The following is an 18,022-nucleotide window of genomic DNA, read 5'->3' as shown; positions in this document are numbered from 1 at the left end:
TCAAACAGCGCCTGATTTTTAGAGAGAGAGGAAGGGAGAGGGAGAGAGAGAAAGTAACATTGATATGAGAGAGAAACAATGATCTGTTGCTTCCTGCATGCACCCCGACCACCGGGGATCGAACCTGCAACCTGGGCCTGTGCCCTGATGAGGAATCGAACCAGCAAACCTCGGAGCACGGGGTGACACTCACGCCACTGAGCCACATCTGCCAGGGCAATCATTAATTTTTTTTATTATGTTTTTCTTTTTTTAACTTGTAGTTCTATTTTTATTTGTTGTTTTTGTTTGTTGGTTTTAATTTTTTAAGATGTTCCCGTTCACCCTGGTGCTCTTTGTGGGTTTTGAACTGGACTGGGTCTTTCCATACACAGACCCTCCGGCAGCACACAGCACACTGATCCTATTGTGATACATCGGGTCAGTCACCGGTACGTTCAGGAAATGGCGCTCCTGCTGTAGAGGAGGGTGGAGGAAGCCAGGTGAGTGGCGCAGGGAAAGTGGTCCCGGACCACGTGGGAAGAACCGTGAGTGCTCACGAAGAAGCTTCCACTTGACCTTGCAGGCAGAGGGGCGGCCGCTGGAGGTCGTTAAGCAGGACAGCGCTCTGCCGAAGGGCAGAGGAGCGCACGCGTGCACCCCGGGAGCTCGGGAACGTAGCCTGGAACAGCCTGCCACAGGGCATTTCTTTCAAGTCTTGCTGCAGCTTAAAAATGCATATGAAGTTTGTATTCTACTCCATATATTTTTTAAATACAGAGCATCATTTTCAATTACTTACCTTTTAGTAAGATAACACTCCAAGGAAATACAGGTTGTGTGGTTATTCTGTCACCCTCCGTGGCCTTGTCGCAGTGCGGGGGGTCTGGCACTCGGGCCGCGGCTGCCAGATAGGCCTGTGGCTAAATGCAACAAATCCTTCTCTCAACCATTCACCTGGGACACCACAGCCCACCAAACGTTTGGAAATAAAAGAGGGGTTGGGGAGGTGGGGAGCAAAAGTAATCCCGCCTGCCTCTGAGTTCATCTCTAAGAACGGTAAACTCCTCCGCGGGTTACAACAGAGACTTGTTAAACTAAAAACAGTAACAGCAAACAACTAGAGCTGTTCTGAAAGCCGTTTCTCTAGAAACTTCTCTTCTAAATCTCACCTCAAATGACTCACTTCCTCCGTTAACGGAGGGGAGAGGGGCTCGTCTCCCCATTTGCTCGTGGAAGTGGGGTTCTTGGGGTGCCACTGGAACCAGTATTTCAGAGGCCCCCAGGGAGGATGAGACGGGGTAGAAGCTGTATTTCCGAGGAATTCCCCCTGGGTTTCCACAGCCCCCTCCCTTCGACCCGTCATAGCAGCGCGGCTGGGCTTCGGCAGAGCGAGAATCAGAGCCGGTGTCCAGGGGGTCCTGTCCCTGTGGGAGCCGGGTCCAGCCCAGCACCAGCTGGCTCAGCGTGTGTCCCCCGCAGGCCACCGTCCATCGCGTGTGGGTTCCGCATGCCATGGGTCACAGGCGCTAAAGAGCCCCAAAGAGCCCCACAAGCCCAGAGTCAGCGCAGCAGGACCCCCCCGGGGGGGGGGGGGTGAGCGTGGCCCTCGGGGGGCACAAACAGGAGGGTGTCCATGTTCACCGCTGCGTCCCCAGCACCTCAAACAGCGCCTGACGCTGAGCAGGTGCTCAGGAGCATGGACTAACTGAGTGAGTGATGGACATGAATGACATGATGGGACCAGGTATTCTGAACAGTGATATGGGCAGGTGGCTGTTAGATTATATGAGAGGCACAGCCTAGGGGGGGTCTGGCACTCGGGCCGCGGCTGCCAGATAGGCTTGTGGCTAAATGCAACAAATCCTTCTCTCAACCGTTCACCTGGGACACCACGGCCCACCAAACGCTTGGAAATGAAAGAGGGGTTGGGGAGGTGGGGAGCAAAAGTAATCCCGCCTGCCTCTGAGTTCATCTCTAAGAACGGTAAACTCCTCCGCGGGTTACAACAGAGACTTGTTAAACTAAAAACAGTAACAGCAAACAACTAGAGCTGTTCTGAAAGCCGTTTCTCTAGAAACTTCTCTTCTAAATCTCACCTCAAATGACTCCCTCCCTCGGTTAACGGAGGGGAGAGGGGCTCGTCTCCCCAGTTGCTCGTGGAAGTGGGGTTCTTGGGGTGCCACTGGAACCAGTATTTCAGAGGCCCCCAGGGAGGATGAGACGGGGTAGAAGCTGTATGTCCGAGGAATTCCCCCTGGGTTTCCACAGCCCCCTCCCTTCATCCCGTCATAGCAGCGCGGCTGGGCTTCAGCAGAGTGAGAATCAGAGCCCGTGTCCAGGGGGTCCTGTCCCTGTGGGAGCCGGGTCCAGCCCAGCACCAGCTGGCTCAGCGTGTGTCCCCCGCAGGCCACCGTCCATCGCGTGTGGGTTCCGCATGCCATGGGTCACAGGCGCTAAAGAGCCCCAAAGAGCCCCACAAGCCCAGAGTCAGCGCAGCAGGAGTCACGAGCCAAGTGCCCAGGAGCAGCGAGAGCAGCAGGAGTCCAGAGCGTGAGCGCCTCGGTGTAGGGGACTGTGTACCCCAATGTTCACGTGCTTGCATGGCCATGCCCATTCTGGCCAGTGGTCTCTGTCTCCAGGTTTGACTGGCAGCAAGCACCTTCCCTACGTCACCCAGCGTTACTGGGCCTGCGTCTACCTTCATCTTGTCCAGTCCCCTCCCCCAGGCCCTGCAGGGGAGAGGCTGGTGGGTCCCTGGGCATGAAGCCGCAGCTTCCCGGTGCAGCTCCCAGATGGCCTGCCTGGAGTGTGGGCCTTCCCTTTGCTGCTTTCTTATTATTGGTAACGAGCGGGTCACTTCCTCTCTGCTCCTCTTCTCTTTCCCTTGCAGTTCAACCTTGAGTCATCATTCACATCTGCTCAAACCTCTGGCAGTCACTCCTCCCCTCTTTCTTGACAAAGCTCCCTCCCCCGGTCACCGCCCTGGCTGTGAAACACTCTGCTTCTTCAGATGGAGTCTAATTCCTTCGCCGATTTCATCATCCATTGGCTGCCCTCTCCTCTGAGCTCCTGTGGCTTCACAGGTTGTGCCAACTTTGTGGCGTCTGATCGTAATATGTGATTCTTTCACATCACATGTTGGATGCTCCCTGAGGGCAGGCATGGGACTCCCATGTGAATCCGACTCTCATATCTTCCCCGGGCCCCTGGGCCATGCTGGCAACGCACACATGGTCAGCTGTTGGTTCCCTGGTTGACAGGGGAGCTAGAAGTGGAGGAAATCTGCCCGCAGGCCCGGGCAGCTCCCCGCAGGGCTTGCCCTCAACGTCTCATGAGCAAGAATCCTCAGATCTCTGCTGGAGTTCTGTGGCGTTCAGGCCCCAGAAAGGTCAAGCTGGAGTCCAATGTGAGATGCCCAGAAAAGCTGAAAGCCACAGTGGCTTTTAAAGACACAGAAAATGAAGGACTTAACCAAATACTGTTCCTAGGAAGGCCTCAGACCCTGGTAGGGTTTCCAAGCTGCAAACACAGCAAAAGAGCGCGGGGTGAGGCCAGAGCCCTGCCGGGCAGGCTGGGGCTCATTTCCATTGGGCATGGCGGCTTCACCCCAGGGGTTCCCGCGCTTCAGTGGAAACTGGCTCATGTTCTCCCAGCCTGAACCGAGAGTTGAATACAGCGTGCCTGGTGAACGGAAGGAAGGAAGAAAAACATTTTTAAAATTCCTGCCCTAGCCGGTTTGGCTCAGTGGATAGGGCGTCGGCCTGCGGACTAAAGGGTCCCAGGTGTGATTCCAGTCAAGGGCAGGTACCTTGGTTGCCGGCTCCTCCAGGCAGGAAGCAACCAATCGATGTGTTTCTCTGACGTCGCTATTTCCCTCTGGAAAAATATCCTCGGGTGAGGATTTATATATATATATATATACACACATTATTTTAAACATATACTATGCACTGGTCATGTGTAAAACCAGCTTCATCTTCATGGTGTGCTCTGACCCTCATGTCAAGCCCATGATGGGCAGTTATTTCTCGGTGCAGATGATAGAACTGAGGCACAGGGAGGATAAGGAACGTGCCTGAGGTCATAGGACTGTGAGGGCGTGTGCGCCACGTGGACTTGAATCCCAGATTTTAACAGCTGCCACAGGGTGCCTGCCAAGAGATCCTTTGAAAAAACTTTTAAAACAACCCAATCGAACAACATGAGCAAAAAGATAAGACAATTAGGGGCTCAATGTAAGAGGTTCAACATCTGATACGCATGCATACAAGGAAGAAGAGAAAATGGAATTATTTTTAAATAGCATAATAACATTTCCTGACATTTAAATGAAATGAGTTTTCAGATTAAATAACCTAAAAATAAATGAAGGGGGGGTGGGGGGCGATGAGGCCTACACCAAAAATCCATGATAGTAAAACGTTACAGCTCTATGAATGAAGATAAATAAGACCCTAAAAATGTCCAGAGGTCACTTAAAAGGCTGGAATTGAAAGTGACATCAGACTTCTCAATATTAATTCTGGAAGCTGGAAGTCAATGGAGCAGTGCCATCTGAAATTTGAATCACAATTATATCCAACCTAGCCCGGCCGCGTGGCTCAGTGGATGAGCGTCCACCTATAAATCAGGAGGTCATGGTTCCATTTCCAGTCAGGGTACATGCCTGGGGTTGTGGGCTTGATCCCCAGTAGGGGGTGTGCAGGAGGCAGCCCATCAATGATTCTCTCTTATCATTGATGTTTCTCTCTCTCCCTTTCCTTTCCTCTCTGAAATAAATTTAAAAATACATATTTAAAAAATGTATACCCCACCTAACATTCTCTACTCAGTTGAACCCTGAATCAAGTGTGAGATATAGAGCCCTAGCCAGAAGGATCCAGGGTTCGATTCTGGTCAAGGGCACATACCTTGGTTGCAGGCTCCTCCCCAGCCTGGGCCCTGGTCGGGCTTGTGCAGGAGGCAACCAATCCATGTGTTTCTCTCACATTGATGTTTCTCTCTGTCTTTCCCTCTTCTACTCTCCCTAAAAATCAATGGAAAAATATCCTCGGGTGAGGATTAACCAAAAAAAGAGGGAGAAAAAGTGTGAGACACAGAAATAGAAAGCACGTGAACTGGTGAGAGTCCATCCGTTTCCTGTTGCGGGGAACCATGTGCTGGTGGCACATTATTCGAACGCGTTTGAACGCTCTCTGAGTGTGCTGGTAATTAACCGGACGTGGGAATCGCCCATCTTAGGTGATGCAGCGCTCGTGGCTTCTTGCTCTTCCCACTCACCTCCCATGAGCACCAGCCGGTGCGCTGGGCCTGGAGGCAGAGAGAAAGGAAGGCCGGCCAGCCTAGAGCCTGCTCGCTGCAGGGGGACACGCAGAGGTCAGCTGGAAGGCAGTCCCCTGGAGGCCAGAGACTCAGCCTTAGGTCATTTGAATGATTACTGAGTGGAAATGAGTAAATGAGCGTGGGGCAGCCACTTGAGTCATTTGGGCGTGGGTGAATGACAGGAAGAAAGTCAAGTTAGGGGGACCGACCTGGCAGGACACAGCCTCCCTTGCGGAGGCCGGAGGCTGGGCCTGCAGGGATGGGACTGTGGGGGAGGCCTGCAGGCTGTCTGCCCCTGACACCTCAGGGGAGGGGCTGACGTCTGGTGGAGCAATTATCTGCGCACATCAGTAAGGAGGGTAATGGTCGCGGTCCAGGTTTTAATCGCCCTCACGTCTCTGGGAGAAGAGAAGCTCGGAGCTGTTTCTCAGGAAACATGAGCCGAGCCTGATTATAGCTCTGCTCACCCGCTAGATGGAAGCAGCATGTTAAGCTGTTGATGCCCTTGAGAACGTCTCTAATATACTAGTGTTGAAAGCCCCTGTAGGAGTCTGTGTTAAATGTGTGGTATGATGAATATGGTCATCTTTTTGTGAACATATCAGTAAGACTATATTCCAGCACTTCACCCAAATGATAATAGGTCAATAGAATCAGCCTTTAGAAGAAAGGCTGCCATATCCTTTAGTGTTGGGTACAAATGCTGTAGGGGAGTTACTGCTTTTCACATTCTACCTGCCATGACCTTTGAAGATAATTCTTCCCCTTCCCAATTTGAAGATGGCAAAAAATTTCCCCACGACGCATTCCAGGAAAATCTGTTACCAGCGTGCTATGAAGATTCTAATTTACATAGTTTGTAGAGCATAGGAGGTCTGAAGTCAAACTGAGTTGAAATTTTGGTTCTACCAATTGTTGGCTCTTAGGTCTGAGCAAATTCCTTAGCCTCTCTGAGTCTTAGGTTTTGCTCTGTAAATTGAGGCAAAACCCTGCCTAGTAGAGTTAAATAATTATGTGTATTTTTATGTATAAATATATATATACATAACATATATATACATGTATATGTCCTTTAACATACAGTAATTGGCATATGGTAAGCACTCAATAAATGCTAAATATTATAAAGTATTTTTATAACTTTCAGATAAACTAATACTAAACTACAATTCCCACTTACTCTGCATAATGAAACTCAAAATATGTATGGAAAGAATTGTGAAATCTGAAAAGTGCTGTACAAATATAAAAGTGGTAGTATCAGCTTATTATTGCCTTTCTATACAACAGAAAACATTCATGTCAGAACCTACGCTTAAAGGATGTTGTAATTACAAAACAACTAGTGTGTTGGTTAAAGCATTTTTAATTCTGTAAGACAGTGATTCTCAATCCTTTGGGTTACTCCCTGGGGAGGGCCAGCTGCCATAGGGTGAGGCGGCCCCAGAGAGGCTGAGGGCTGATGCCTGCCAGCAACTAGACCTTGTAAGCTTAGAAATGGACTCCTCCCACCTCAGTTAAGCCTTCAGATAAGACCACAGTCCCAGCCAACAGTTTACTGCACCTCATGAGAGACCCTTAGCCAGAGCTACCCATCGAAGCTGTGCTTAGATTCCTGACCCACAGAAACTTGCAGATAAGCTATGTTTTTAGGGGGTGGGGGAAGGTAGGAGAGAGTAAAGGGGGGATAAATGGTGATGGAAGGAAACTTGATTATGGGTGATGACCACACAGTGCAATATACAGATGATGTATTATAGAATTGTACCCCTGAAATCTATATAATTTTATTAACCAATGTCACCCCAATAAATTAAATTTTAAAATATTATAAAAATGTTGACATTAAAAAAACAAGAAAAATATTTTTTAAATAAGTTAAAAAAAGGATTGGTAACAAGGTACACATAAAAAAGGTATGTTTGTTGTTTTGAAATGCTAAGTTCTGGGACAATTTGTTACGCAGCAATACATAATAAATAGTATAATATACACACGGAAAAATGCACAATGATAAGGATAAGGCTTGATGAATGTCACAAAATTAACGTAATAAGCACCTAATCCAGAACCGGAACATAGCCAGCCCCTCCGAAACCTCCACGTGTTCCTTCTACTTACACCCCTTCCTCCCGGAGTAACACGATCTGGACCTTTAACAGCTTTCCTGTATATGATCAAGAGGGAAAAAACGATGAGAAGCTCCGAGGGAACCCACAAGAATACCAGCATAACTCTAGGTCGATAACATTTTGTTAAACACACGGAGAGCGAGTCAGTGTGATACACTGCTGAGGGCGTGGGCTGGGGGTGGAAGTGGCTGCGTTGGCATCGTGGCTCTGCTCCCGACCAGCTGTGACCTCGGCAAGTCCGTCTCTGCATCCGCGTGTCTCCGCCTGTAAACGAGGGTGAGGAGACTGCTCACCTCGCACAATTGCTGAGGAGATAAAAGTGGAAATGAGTCTAAGTCAAGAAGAACCATGCACATAACAAGCGCTCAAAATTGATTGCCTATTATCACTACATAGAGGGTAAAACATGTTGGATGATGCATTTGTACGACCTATCATTTTGTTTGTTTCAAAGGGACAAACAATGGAAGGTGGAGGGGGAAGTACAAAGTTAGAGGCTGAAATGAGGCTCTAATTTATCAGTGAATTTTAACATCAGTGAAATCTCAATTGCCATGAATCCCTAAAAATGGATGCTTGCCCTCTGGGGAGTAAGCCTGTGTCCATGTTTAGTTTCTCCCCTCGGTTCCCTCTCTCTGCAGAAGGTAATAAAAGATTTAGATGTAGAGAGCGACGAGGCACTCGGAATGAGACAGAGGCTATAAATAGACATGTCAGTGGAATAGGTTAGTGAGGGATCAGCTCTCAGCGTCTCCGAATCAAAGGCACACGTTCTTGTCACCTCTGTGCACTGACACGGGCATGCTTGTGAGGGTCTCTAGACAGCTGTGTGTATGTTTTCCTAATGTGAACATGGGTGCACGCATGGACCTGTCCTCGCATATTACTGAGGACAGAATTCTCAGGCATAAAGGGTGTGTTTCTGGATAGTAGAGTGATCCCTGTGGACCAGATCAGTATCCTCCCCCGACAGTCATTACTGGAGATACCAGAATAAGACATGAGCCCCGGCCCTGGCAGGCGGCTCAATTGTTTGGAGTGTCATCTGTGCACCAAAAGGTTGCAGGTTCCAATCCCAGTCAGGGCACATACCTAGGTTGAGGGTTCTATCCCCAGTGGGGGCACGTATGGGAGGCAACCAGATGATCTCTCTCTCTCTCTCTCTCTCTGTCTGTCTCTTTCTCTCTCCCTTCCTCTCCCTCTAAAGTCAATAAGCATATCCTCAGGTGAGGATTGAAAAAACAAACATTACTCCCAGATGGTCAACCCCAGTTCTGTAGGACAGTGACACAGCTGACATGATGTCTGTGATATTACTGGTCAATCTGTGAGACCTTGTCAGGACTAAGGTCCATGGTGATGTTCCAACCTGTCAAGTGCTGAGGTCAGCTTAGCTGCTGGTTTCCTGAGCAGTCAGACTGCCATTCCCAGTCTCTGCAGCCAGCCCCTCATGTACAGCTGCCGTCCCGTCACCATGGGGACCGCTCTCCTCTTGGCTCCTTGCTGCCCCTCACGTTGATGTTGACCACACACTGCCTTGAGCGGGGTGTGTTGAATCGCTGTTTGTTTCTCTATGACTGCGACCTCTTCATAGACAAAGGGCAATGTCATTCCTCGTGTGTCCCCAGCAGCACCCAGTGTGGTGACAGGATGTGAGTGCCACTCACGTTCACTGAACAATGCACGCTCCTCGCCACGCCCCCTGGTGCAGGTGTTTTGTCAGTGCTCCTGTTGGTGGCACCTGGAACCTGAAGTGTCGAGGAAATACTATAGAAATCCGTACCCCGCATGGCCTATGACATCTTACAATAAAAAAAGTTCATGCCAACAGGCCTGTCAAGATCGTTACTGTGATTTCAGATTATAGTGATAATAAGAGAATATGAATAATTTCATAAACTTCAGCAAACTAGGTTTAAAAGTGAAATTTCCCTGAAAGTAGACAATGACCTTCCCCCAGCCTTCCCAAGCTTGAGATTCTAGACTACATATACCAGCCACTCAGGGTTTTGTAATTCAGGAAGTTACTGGCCTAGAACAAAGACCAAACTTCAAGAGCCAAGGGATCTTAAAAGTTCTTTTGCTGATTCCTTAGTCCCTCTCAGTCATCTGGGACAGAGTTTTAAAAGTCAGGCGTGCCCAGCCAGTGCAGCTCAGTGGTTGAGTGTCAACCTATGAACCAGGAGGTTACCGTTCGATTCCTGATGAGGGCACATGCCAGGGTGCAGGCTTGATCACCGGTGGAGGGTGTGCAGGAGGCAGCCGATCAGTGATTCTCAGCATTAATGTTTCTATATCCCTCTCCCTCTCTGAAATCAATAAAATATCTATATCTATATCTATATCTATATCTATATCTATATCTATATCTATCTATCTATCTATCCATCTATATTTTAAAGTCAGGTGTGCATAATCCTCTCTAAGTAAATTCTGCCCCCTTGTGGATTAAACATCCCCAGATAGGAAAAAACACTATAGTTGCATAGACCATTTCCTCTTAGTTCTTTCAAAGATGTTAAACCTCGACGGTGTTTACGAGTAATGTTGACGCGCTGGCTGGTAGCTGAGCTGGTTAGAACATCGTCCTGATATGCCAAGGTCATAGGTGCAACCTCCTGTCAGGGCACTGACAAGAATCAACCAATGAATGCATGCATAATTGGAACAACAAATTGATCATTATCTTTCTCTCTCTCCCTAAAATCAATTAATAAAAATGTATGCCCTGCAGGTGTGGTTCAGTTGGGTGGGTGTCATCCTATGCACTAAAAGGTCACCTGTTCCATTCCCAGTCAGGGCACATGCCTGGGTCTCAGGTTCCATCCCCAGTAAGGGGCATGCAGGAGGCTGCCTCTCTCTCTCTCTCTCTCTCTCTCTCTCTCTCCCTCCTTCCTCTCTAAAAAAATTTCAATTAAAAATATATTAAAAACATAAAATATAAATTTAAAGTCATGTTGCCAATGAAACAAAGCTGGACTATTTGTATAAATTGTGTAAAATCTGATTGATGGTGACAGATACATTGATAGATAGCAGCCTGCATTTGTCTTGTACTTTCATCCCACGCGACTAGGACAGTGCCTTGAACACACTAAGCACTCAATAACTAGTTCATGGACTATTATGGTTAGGAAGGGCATTAACTCCTGACTTCAGCATCACACAGAAGAGTCCCTTTCCCAGGCCTTGACATACCCCCACTTGAGTGGCTCCAATAATGAAAAATTACTAAATGATACAGCTCATTTCCATATCAGACAGGTCTCTTAGAACGTTTGTCAACATATTAAGCCCAAATGGAATAAGTCTTTTGTCAGAGAATCCTATCATTCCAGGCCTGGAAAGAGGTGCTGGGACCTCTGAGCCTGTTTTTTTCTGGGTGAAGCGATTCTGCCATCTCGGCCTAACTCTGTCCTCCGGAACAACACCCGATGAGCCTCGTAGCTGCTTAAATGTTGGGAGAGAACTGCCTGCTGCCCTTTCGTCTCCCATCCTCCTAGCATTCCACCTGTAATTGTGTCAACGAGTCCTCCTACAGCAAGCGTGTTGGTCCCATTATCTCCTCCTCACAGCCTCTGGATGTCGGCTTTTGTGTCAATGTCCCTCTCCGGGTGCAGCACCTAGAGCTGGCAGATGCTGTGGGTGCGCTGCTTCACTAACACAGAGCGCAGACTAACTCTTTCAGTGCAGCGCAGACGCCATTGGCTCCCGCAGTGGCCACATCACACAGCTGGATGCGTGCATCTCCTAGTCCCCAGTCTTCTGGGTCTTTCCCACCCAGGCTTAGGGTGGGAACATGTAACTTTGAACATTTGCCTCCATTAACTTCATCTTGCTTTTGGGTCAGGATTCCAGCTAGCGAGCTCTTTCATGTGTCCAATCAGATCAGCTCTGCTACTTAGCCCTGTGCTGTCCACATTTAATCACCATGATCTCTGGGTTTCCAATCAACCAATGTCAAAGGCAATGACCTTCGGTGAGGGGAAGAGGAGAGAATAAACACGGGAGGTGAGCTCTGTCCCCCAGCGCCCCCGCCCCAGCCCTGCCGGCCTCGGTTGTCTTCTCTAAAGCACAGGGGCTCACAGTGAGACATGCGTCTGAATGAGTGAGCTAATCAGTGGGAAGTATCACCAGCATGAGCTCTCAAATGGCTTGAGGGAGGAAGAGGGACTGCTGCCATCTTTGTATTCACAGCACATACTTAGCAGGTAGAGAGCCCAACACAATTTTTTAACAGGATAAATACATACAGAGTACGTATTGGGACAGTTTTTCCCAGAGGGGAAAGGATGGAGGTTGATCATTTCTAATCAGCTTGTGTTTAGTCTAAAAACCTCAACCCCTCCATCAGCTCAGGGCTCTGACCCCTCCATCAGCTCAGGGCTCCGACCCCTCCATCAGCTCAGGGCTCCGACCCTCCCCCTCAGGGCTCGCTCCGACCCCTCTAACAGCTCAGGGCTCCGACCCCTAACAGCTCAGGGCTCCGACCCCTCCATCAGCTCAGGGCTCCGACCCTCCGTCAGCTCAGGGCTCCGACCCCTAACAGCTCAGGGCTCCGACCCCTAACAGCTCAGGGCTCCGACCCCTCCGTCAGCTCAGGGCTCCTCTGACCCTCCGTCAGCTTGGGGCTCTCCCGTTTCCCCTCCCCTTCTAAGGGAATAGGGAGGAAGCTCAGTATCTGCTCGCCCTGCCCTCCTCCCTGCCAGTGTGGCTCAGCTGGTTGAGCATTGTCCTGTGCAACAAAAAGTTGCTAGCTTGGCCCAGCTGGCGTGGCTCAGTGGTTGAGCGTCCTCCCACACACCAGGAGGTCAAGGTTTGATTCCCAGTCAGGGAACTTGCACAGGTTGTGGGCTCAATCCCAGTGTGGGGCGTGCAGGAGGCAGCTGGTCAATGATTCTCTCTCATTGATGTTTCTATCTCTTTCTCTCCCTTCCTCTCTGAATCAATAAAAATCTAGGGGAAAAAAAGTTCCCGCGGGCCTTTTTCTTCATTGCATCCATGAAAGCAAGATGGGTCAGCAGTGGCTCTATGGGGACCCATCTGAGAAAATTCGGCCAGGGGTCTCCCTCCTGCCACACCTGCTAAAAGCCACGTGGACTGACCCAGAAATGTGGCCTCGGCATGTAGTGGAGACAGTGCCCATCAGTACATGGAGGCTGGAGGCTGCGTTAAGTTGGACTAAGTGAACTTCTTAGAAGGGCCCGCAGACACCTCCTGGCCACAACAGCAGCCAGCCTAGCTCTGTGCACACAAAGGCTTAAAACACTTCCCTCTGCGTGTTTTAATGTGAATGAAATAGTCAGCTGGCTATAGAAATAGCCTTTTAATAAGTTACCATTATCTTCTCAATGAATTCTTCAAAATATGTGACTGAGTTATGTAAAAGTGTGAGTGTGAAAAAGGTTACTTCTGCCCCCATGTCTTTGAAGGAGGTCGTGAAGTTCCAGAGAATCGTTAGGAAAGGTAAATGCCCCTTAGAGAGAAACCTTCAGTTAATCTCCACCGACTGCAGGCGCGCCCCTGAGAAGGGCTCTTCTACAGGGAGGCGCCTTTACTGGAGATGCCTCGTGCCCTCATTCCCTCTGCGTGTTTTAATGTGAATGAAATAGTCAGCTGGCTATAGAAATAGCCTTTTAATAAGTTACCATTATCTTCTCAATGAATTCTTCAAAATATGTGACTGAGTTATATAAAAGTGAGTGTTGAAAAAGGTTACTTCTGCCCCCATGTCTTTGAAGGAGGTCGTGAAGTTCCAGAGAATCGTTAGGAAAGAAATGCCCCTTAGAGAGAAACCTTCAGTTAATCTCCGCCGACTGCAGGCGCGCCCCTGAGAAGGGCTCTTCTCCAGGGAGGCGCCTTTACTGGAGATGCCTCGTGCCCTCGCCTGGCGCTGCACCTCAGGCCGTGCAATTCCCGCTTTGCAGGTGGAACACTGAGGTTCAGGGAGGGGATTCTCCCAGCTCCCCAGGCCCTTTGTTAGCCCCCTGAGGTGCACGCAGGGAGGCCCACAGCTTCTAGGCTGCACTATGCCTGTGGAGACGTGTGTGTGTGTGTGTGTGTGTGTGTGTGTGTGTGTGTGTGTGTGCGCTGCCGCCTTCCAGCCCTCCCCTCCCCCCGCTATCAAAGGCTGCAGGCGTCCCTCACACCCAGTGGGGACTCTTCCCTAAGGGTCCCTGACCCCCAGTGGGGACTGTTCCCTAGGGGTCTCTGACACCCAGTGGGGACTGTTCCCTTAGGGTCCCTGACCCCCAGTGGGGACTGTTCCCTAGGGGTCTCTGACACCCAGTGGGGACTGTTCCCTTAGGGTCCCTGACACCCAGTAGGGACTGTTCCTTAGGGTCCCTGACAGCCAGTAGGGACTGTTTCCTCAGGGTCCCTGACACCCAGTGGAGACTGTTCCCTAAGGGTCCCTGACACCCAGTGGGGACTGTTCCCTAAGCGTCCCTGACACTCGTGGTTCTGCCACTAACTAGCTTTGTGCCTTTTCAATTCTCCAGGCTGTAGTTTCCTTGTAATTAAATCTTGATGAACTTGAGGGCTTTCCTAATGAAGATGAGTGCCTGAATGCCAGGGGACCCAAGGCTGGCCCCCAGGGGTGCAGATTGTCCTTTCCACTTACCCAGCAGGGGAGCCCTATGCGCAGGAGCCCCCCAAGCATTGCCACGCTAGGTTACATGCAGAACCCGGGGCCCCATCCATTTAGGCTACAGGCCAGGGGTGTGGGTTTAGAAAGCACAGAAGGACCTGAGAAATCCTCAGGGATCCCAGTGGCCTCCTTGAGTCCGGGGAGCGGAGGCTCAGGGAAGAGCAGAGGTGCCGCACTGACCTTGAGGCTCCTGTCTCGGTGACGTCACTTGCATCACAGAGAGGCTGCACTGCCTTATTTAACTCTGGGGAAGGTATAAATAGAACTTGGCGCTCTGGCAAAGCACCCCCCCTCCCCCACCGCCCATGTTCATCAACCAAACCTGAGTCTTTGATTCCCTCTAGTGGCTCAAGCCAGCAACTTTCATAACGGATTCTTGCATTTATTTATTCATTGTATAGGAAGTGCCTACTGTGTGCACCAAATTGGAGCTGGGTCCTTTAGCTTTGCCAGGGCTGCGGGATGCTGGTTTCATCTGAGCATTGCTGTGTCTAGTGTTCAGTGATCAGGGACAGAAGCCAGAGCTCCCCCTCATAAGCTTAGCTTAGTCCCGTGCACACCAGCTCATTTCCCTGCTGTTCCCGGCTGCTTTATGGGGACTGCGGGAGGGCGGGTGTAGACGGTCATTTCTACACTGAAGGAGGTGCAGGAGGTGCGCCTCAGCCTGCTCACTGGTGCAGGGAGTACGTGGCTTAGATGCAGATCCCTCCGATGAATATTAGGCACCTGCAGTGTGTGAGGCCCAGGGTCGGGGGCCGTGGGAGGCAGTGGTGAGTGGTGCTTAATGTCAAGGTGCTTCCTGGCTAGTGGGAGCGCCAGACCTCCGGGAAGCCACATGAGACAGGACACGCGTGCACAGCAGGGCTGCCTGGCGTGAGCGTGGCAGTGAGGCAGGTGTGGGGGAGCCCGGCTGTCGCTTCCCAGCTCTGACGCTGGCGCGTGGCTCACTCCCTTTATGGATGTCCTCGATAAACTTGGAGAGTAATCATTTCTTCAGAGACTCGAGTGTTCATTCTCCAGGCCAACCATCCCTCGTGCTCACGTGGTGGCCACTCCCATTGCAGTGCCGAGGTCCAAACAGAAACATGGTTGAGAACGTCAGTGAGGCCGGCAAGGGCTTGTCCGGTGGTTCTGAGGCTGCCGCTCCGCTCAGCTAAGCCACGGGCTCCCTTCTTTGCCTGGGAACTTGGGAACCCCCTGCTGTGCCGGTGCAGGGAGTACGTGGCTTAGATGCAGATCCCTCCGATGAATATTAGGCACCTGCAGTGTGTAAGGCCCAGGGCTGGGGGCCGTGGGAGGCCGTGGTGAGTGGTGCTTAATGTCAAGGCGCTTCCTGGCTAGTGGGAGCGCCAGACCTCTGGGAAGCCATGTGAGACAGGACACCCGTGCACAGCAGGGCTGCCTGGCGTGAGCGTGGCAGTGAAGCAGGTGTGGAGGAGCCCGGCTGTCACTTCCCAGCTCTGACGCTGGCGCGTGGCTCACTCCCTTTATGGATGTCCTCGATAAACTTGGAGAATCATTTCTTCTTCAGAGACTCGAGTGTTCATTCTCCAGGCCAACCATCCCTCGTGCTCACGTGGTGGCCACTCCCATTGCAGTGCCGAGGTCCAAACAGAAACATGGTTGAGAACGTCAGTGAGGCCGGCAAGGGCTTGTCCGGTGGTTCTGAGGCTGCCGCTCCGCTCAGCTAAGCCACGGGCTCCCTTCTTTGCCTGGGAACTTGGGAACCCCCTGCTGTGCCCGGAGGTGGAGCCGCTGAGGGCCCCCCCCAGCCAGCCCTGCTCCGTCTCCCTCACTTCACCTTCCTGCAGCGAGAACACGGCCCCTTCCCCACCCCACAGATTTCTTGCCGATTGTGTTGGGAAATGAACACAGACTGAGAGAGGTCGTTTATATGCTTCCGTTGGTCATGACCCTTGGGCTTTAGTGCTGAAAGCCCTTCTCAAGTGGCAGCGATTTTGCTGCAGGAGAAAGGACTTCACACAAGCCCTGGGGCTGTTTTAACTTGGAGGTTGTTTAATGTTGTTGCATCTCGAATGGCTTGAAAGAGATCGTATTTCACACTGCGCTCTTTTTAAAAAAAATTTTTTTTAATTTATTTCAAAGAAAGAAAGGTAGAGGAGAGATAGAAACATCAATGATGAGACAGAATCACTGATGGGCTGCCTCCTGCACGCTCCACACTGGGGATCAAGCCCACAACCAGGCATATGCCCTGACTGGGAATGTAACCATGACCTCTTGGTTCATAGGCCGATACTCAACCACTGAGCCACGCCGACAGGGCCACGCTTTTCTTTTCTTTTTTTTTAATATATATATTTTTTATTGATTTCAGAGAAGAAGGGAGAGAAAGAGAGAGAGTAACATCAATGATGAGAGTGAATCATTGATCAGCTGCCTCCTACACGCCTGAACAATATGATTCTTCCTTTGGAAACTATTTTTAATATGTTTTTATTGATTTCAGAGAGAGAGGAAGGGAGGATAGAGAGATAGAAACATCGATGAGAGACAGACATGGATTGGCTGCCTCCTACACTCCCCCTACTGGAGACCAAGCCCACAACCCAGGCATGTGCCCTGACTGGGAATGTAACCATGACCTCCTGGTTCATAGGCCGATACTCAACCACTGAGCCATGCCGACAGGGCCACGCTTTTCTTTTCTTTTTCTTTTTAAATATATATTTTTTTATTGATTTCAGAGAGGAAGGGAGAGAAAGAGAGAGAGAAACATCAATGATGAGAGTGGACCATTGATCGGCTGCCTCCTACACGCCCCCCACTGGGGATTTTGCCTGCAACCTGGGCATATGCCCTTGACCATAATCGAACCCAGGACCTTTCAGTCCTCAGGCCGATGCTCTATCCACTGAGCCACCCACTTTATTGCTTCTTTATTACCGTGTAAGGAGATAAAGGAAGATCCAAAGATCAAGCACACCTGGAGTGCCAGACACATCAGGCCTAGAATCGAGGTGGGGTGTCATTGCAGCAATTCACCGGTCATCAATTCTGTAGACTTAACAGTCAGCAATGCCAGAGCCTCAGCGAAGATCAACAGGAAGGAGAGAGGCGAGCAGGAGGCCCACGCCTCTGACAGGACTTCATTCCTGTAAAGACAGAGCTAGAGGAAAGAAGCCAAAAGTGGCCGAAGGCCTGTGGGCTAAATGGGTATTGGATCAATGGAGGGATGGGATCCTAATGTGCTAACTCAGAATTTTGCTTTGAATAGAAAGGGTTGAAACCACAGGATATGAGAGCATACAGACTGGAAGACAGAGCTGGGAGGACCAGAGGAGGTTATTTGTAAGGAAGCAGGGGCTGCCGTCGAGCCCACTTGCTCCCGGGGGGCATGCCTGCACCTCCTCAGGGTTCCCAAGGCCCCTGGCTCCTGGGGGCCCTGAGGGGTGAGCTGGGAGCCAGCGCCTGTGCTGGGGAGGACGCGAACCCTGCTGTCCCTTTGGGTTCCGTCCTATTGGAGCCTCGGCTAGCAGGGGAGAGAAAAAACAAACACCACTTATTGTTGACCCGAGTGATTTCATTGTTCGGAAAAACTCTCTAAGGTAGGAAAGACGGGCACTAGTAGGAGTAGTTGGGGGTGGGGGTGTGCAGGGAAGGAAGATAGGATGGAGGAGCCAGCGTGAGGCCCTGGGCTTCAGCACTTCTGGTCTAGGATCCTCTCAGCACCGGCTTGCTGGCCCGTTTGCTCCCACACATGGCCATGCAGCTTCAGCTTCTGCTTCTGCGTTCTCACACCGGCTTCCTCTTGCAGTGACCTGCTGTGTCGGAGCCTTGGGGGCTTACACTGAGATCAAGAAAGTGGCCGAGGAAAAGGTCACTCTGCCCTGTCACCATCAGCTGGGGCTTCAAGAAAAAGGCGCCCTGGACATCGAGTGGCTGCTCACCGACAGTACAGGGAACCAAAAGGCGG

The 18,022-nt window shown here is 50.6% G+C and overlaps 1 protein-coding gene across 1 annotated transcript in view; it reads left to right on the top strand.

Moving 5' to 3' along the window:
* Positions 1-1,698: 1,698 nt before the first annotated feature.
* Positions 1,699-18,022, top strand: part of CLMP (CXADR-like membrane protein) — a 40,985-nt gene continuing 24,661 nt past the window's right edge. The window contains exons 1-4 of the mRNA XM_014530725.1: positions 1,699-1,726; positions 2,622-2,728; positions 2,993-3,092; positions 17,864-18,020. Of these exons, the coding sequence (XP_014386211.1) occupies positions 1,699-1,726; positions 2,622-2,728; positions 2,993-3,092; positions 17,864-18,020 (392 nt within the window). The remainder of the gene's footprint in view (positions 1,727-2,621; positions 2,729-2,992; positions 3,093-17,863; positions 18,021-18,022) is intronic.

The sequence above is a fragment of the Myotis brandtii genome, unplaced genomic scaffold (assembly GCF_000412655.1).
Source record: "Myotis brandtii unplaced genomic scaffold, ASM41265v1 scaffold767, whole genome shotgun sequence".
Lineage (NCBI taxonomy): Eukaryota > Metazoa > Chordata > Mammalia > Chiroptera > Vespertilionidae > Myotis > Myotis brandtii.
Note: the sequence above shows the minus strand (reverse complement) of the source record. Positions and strands in the feature narration are given on the sequence as shown.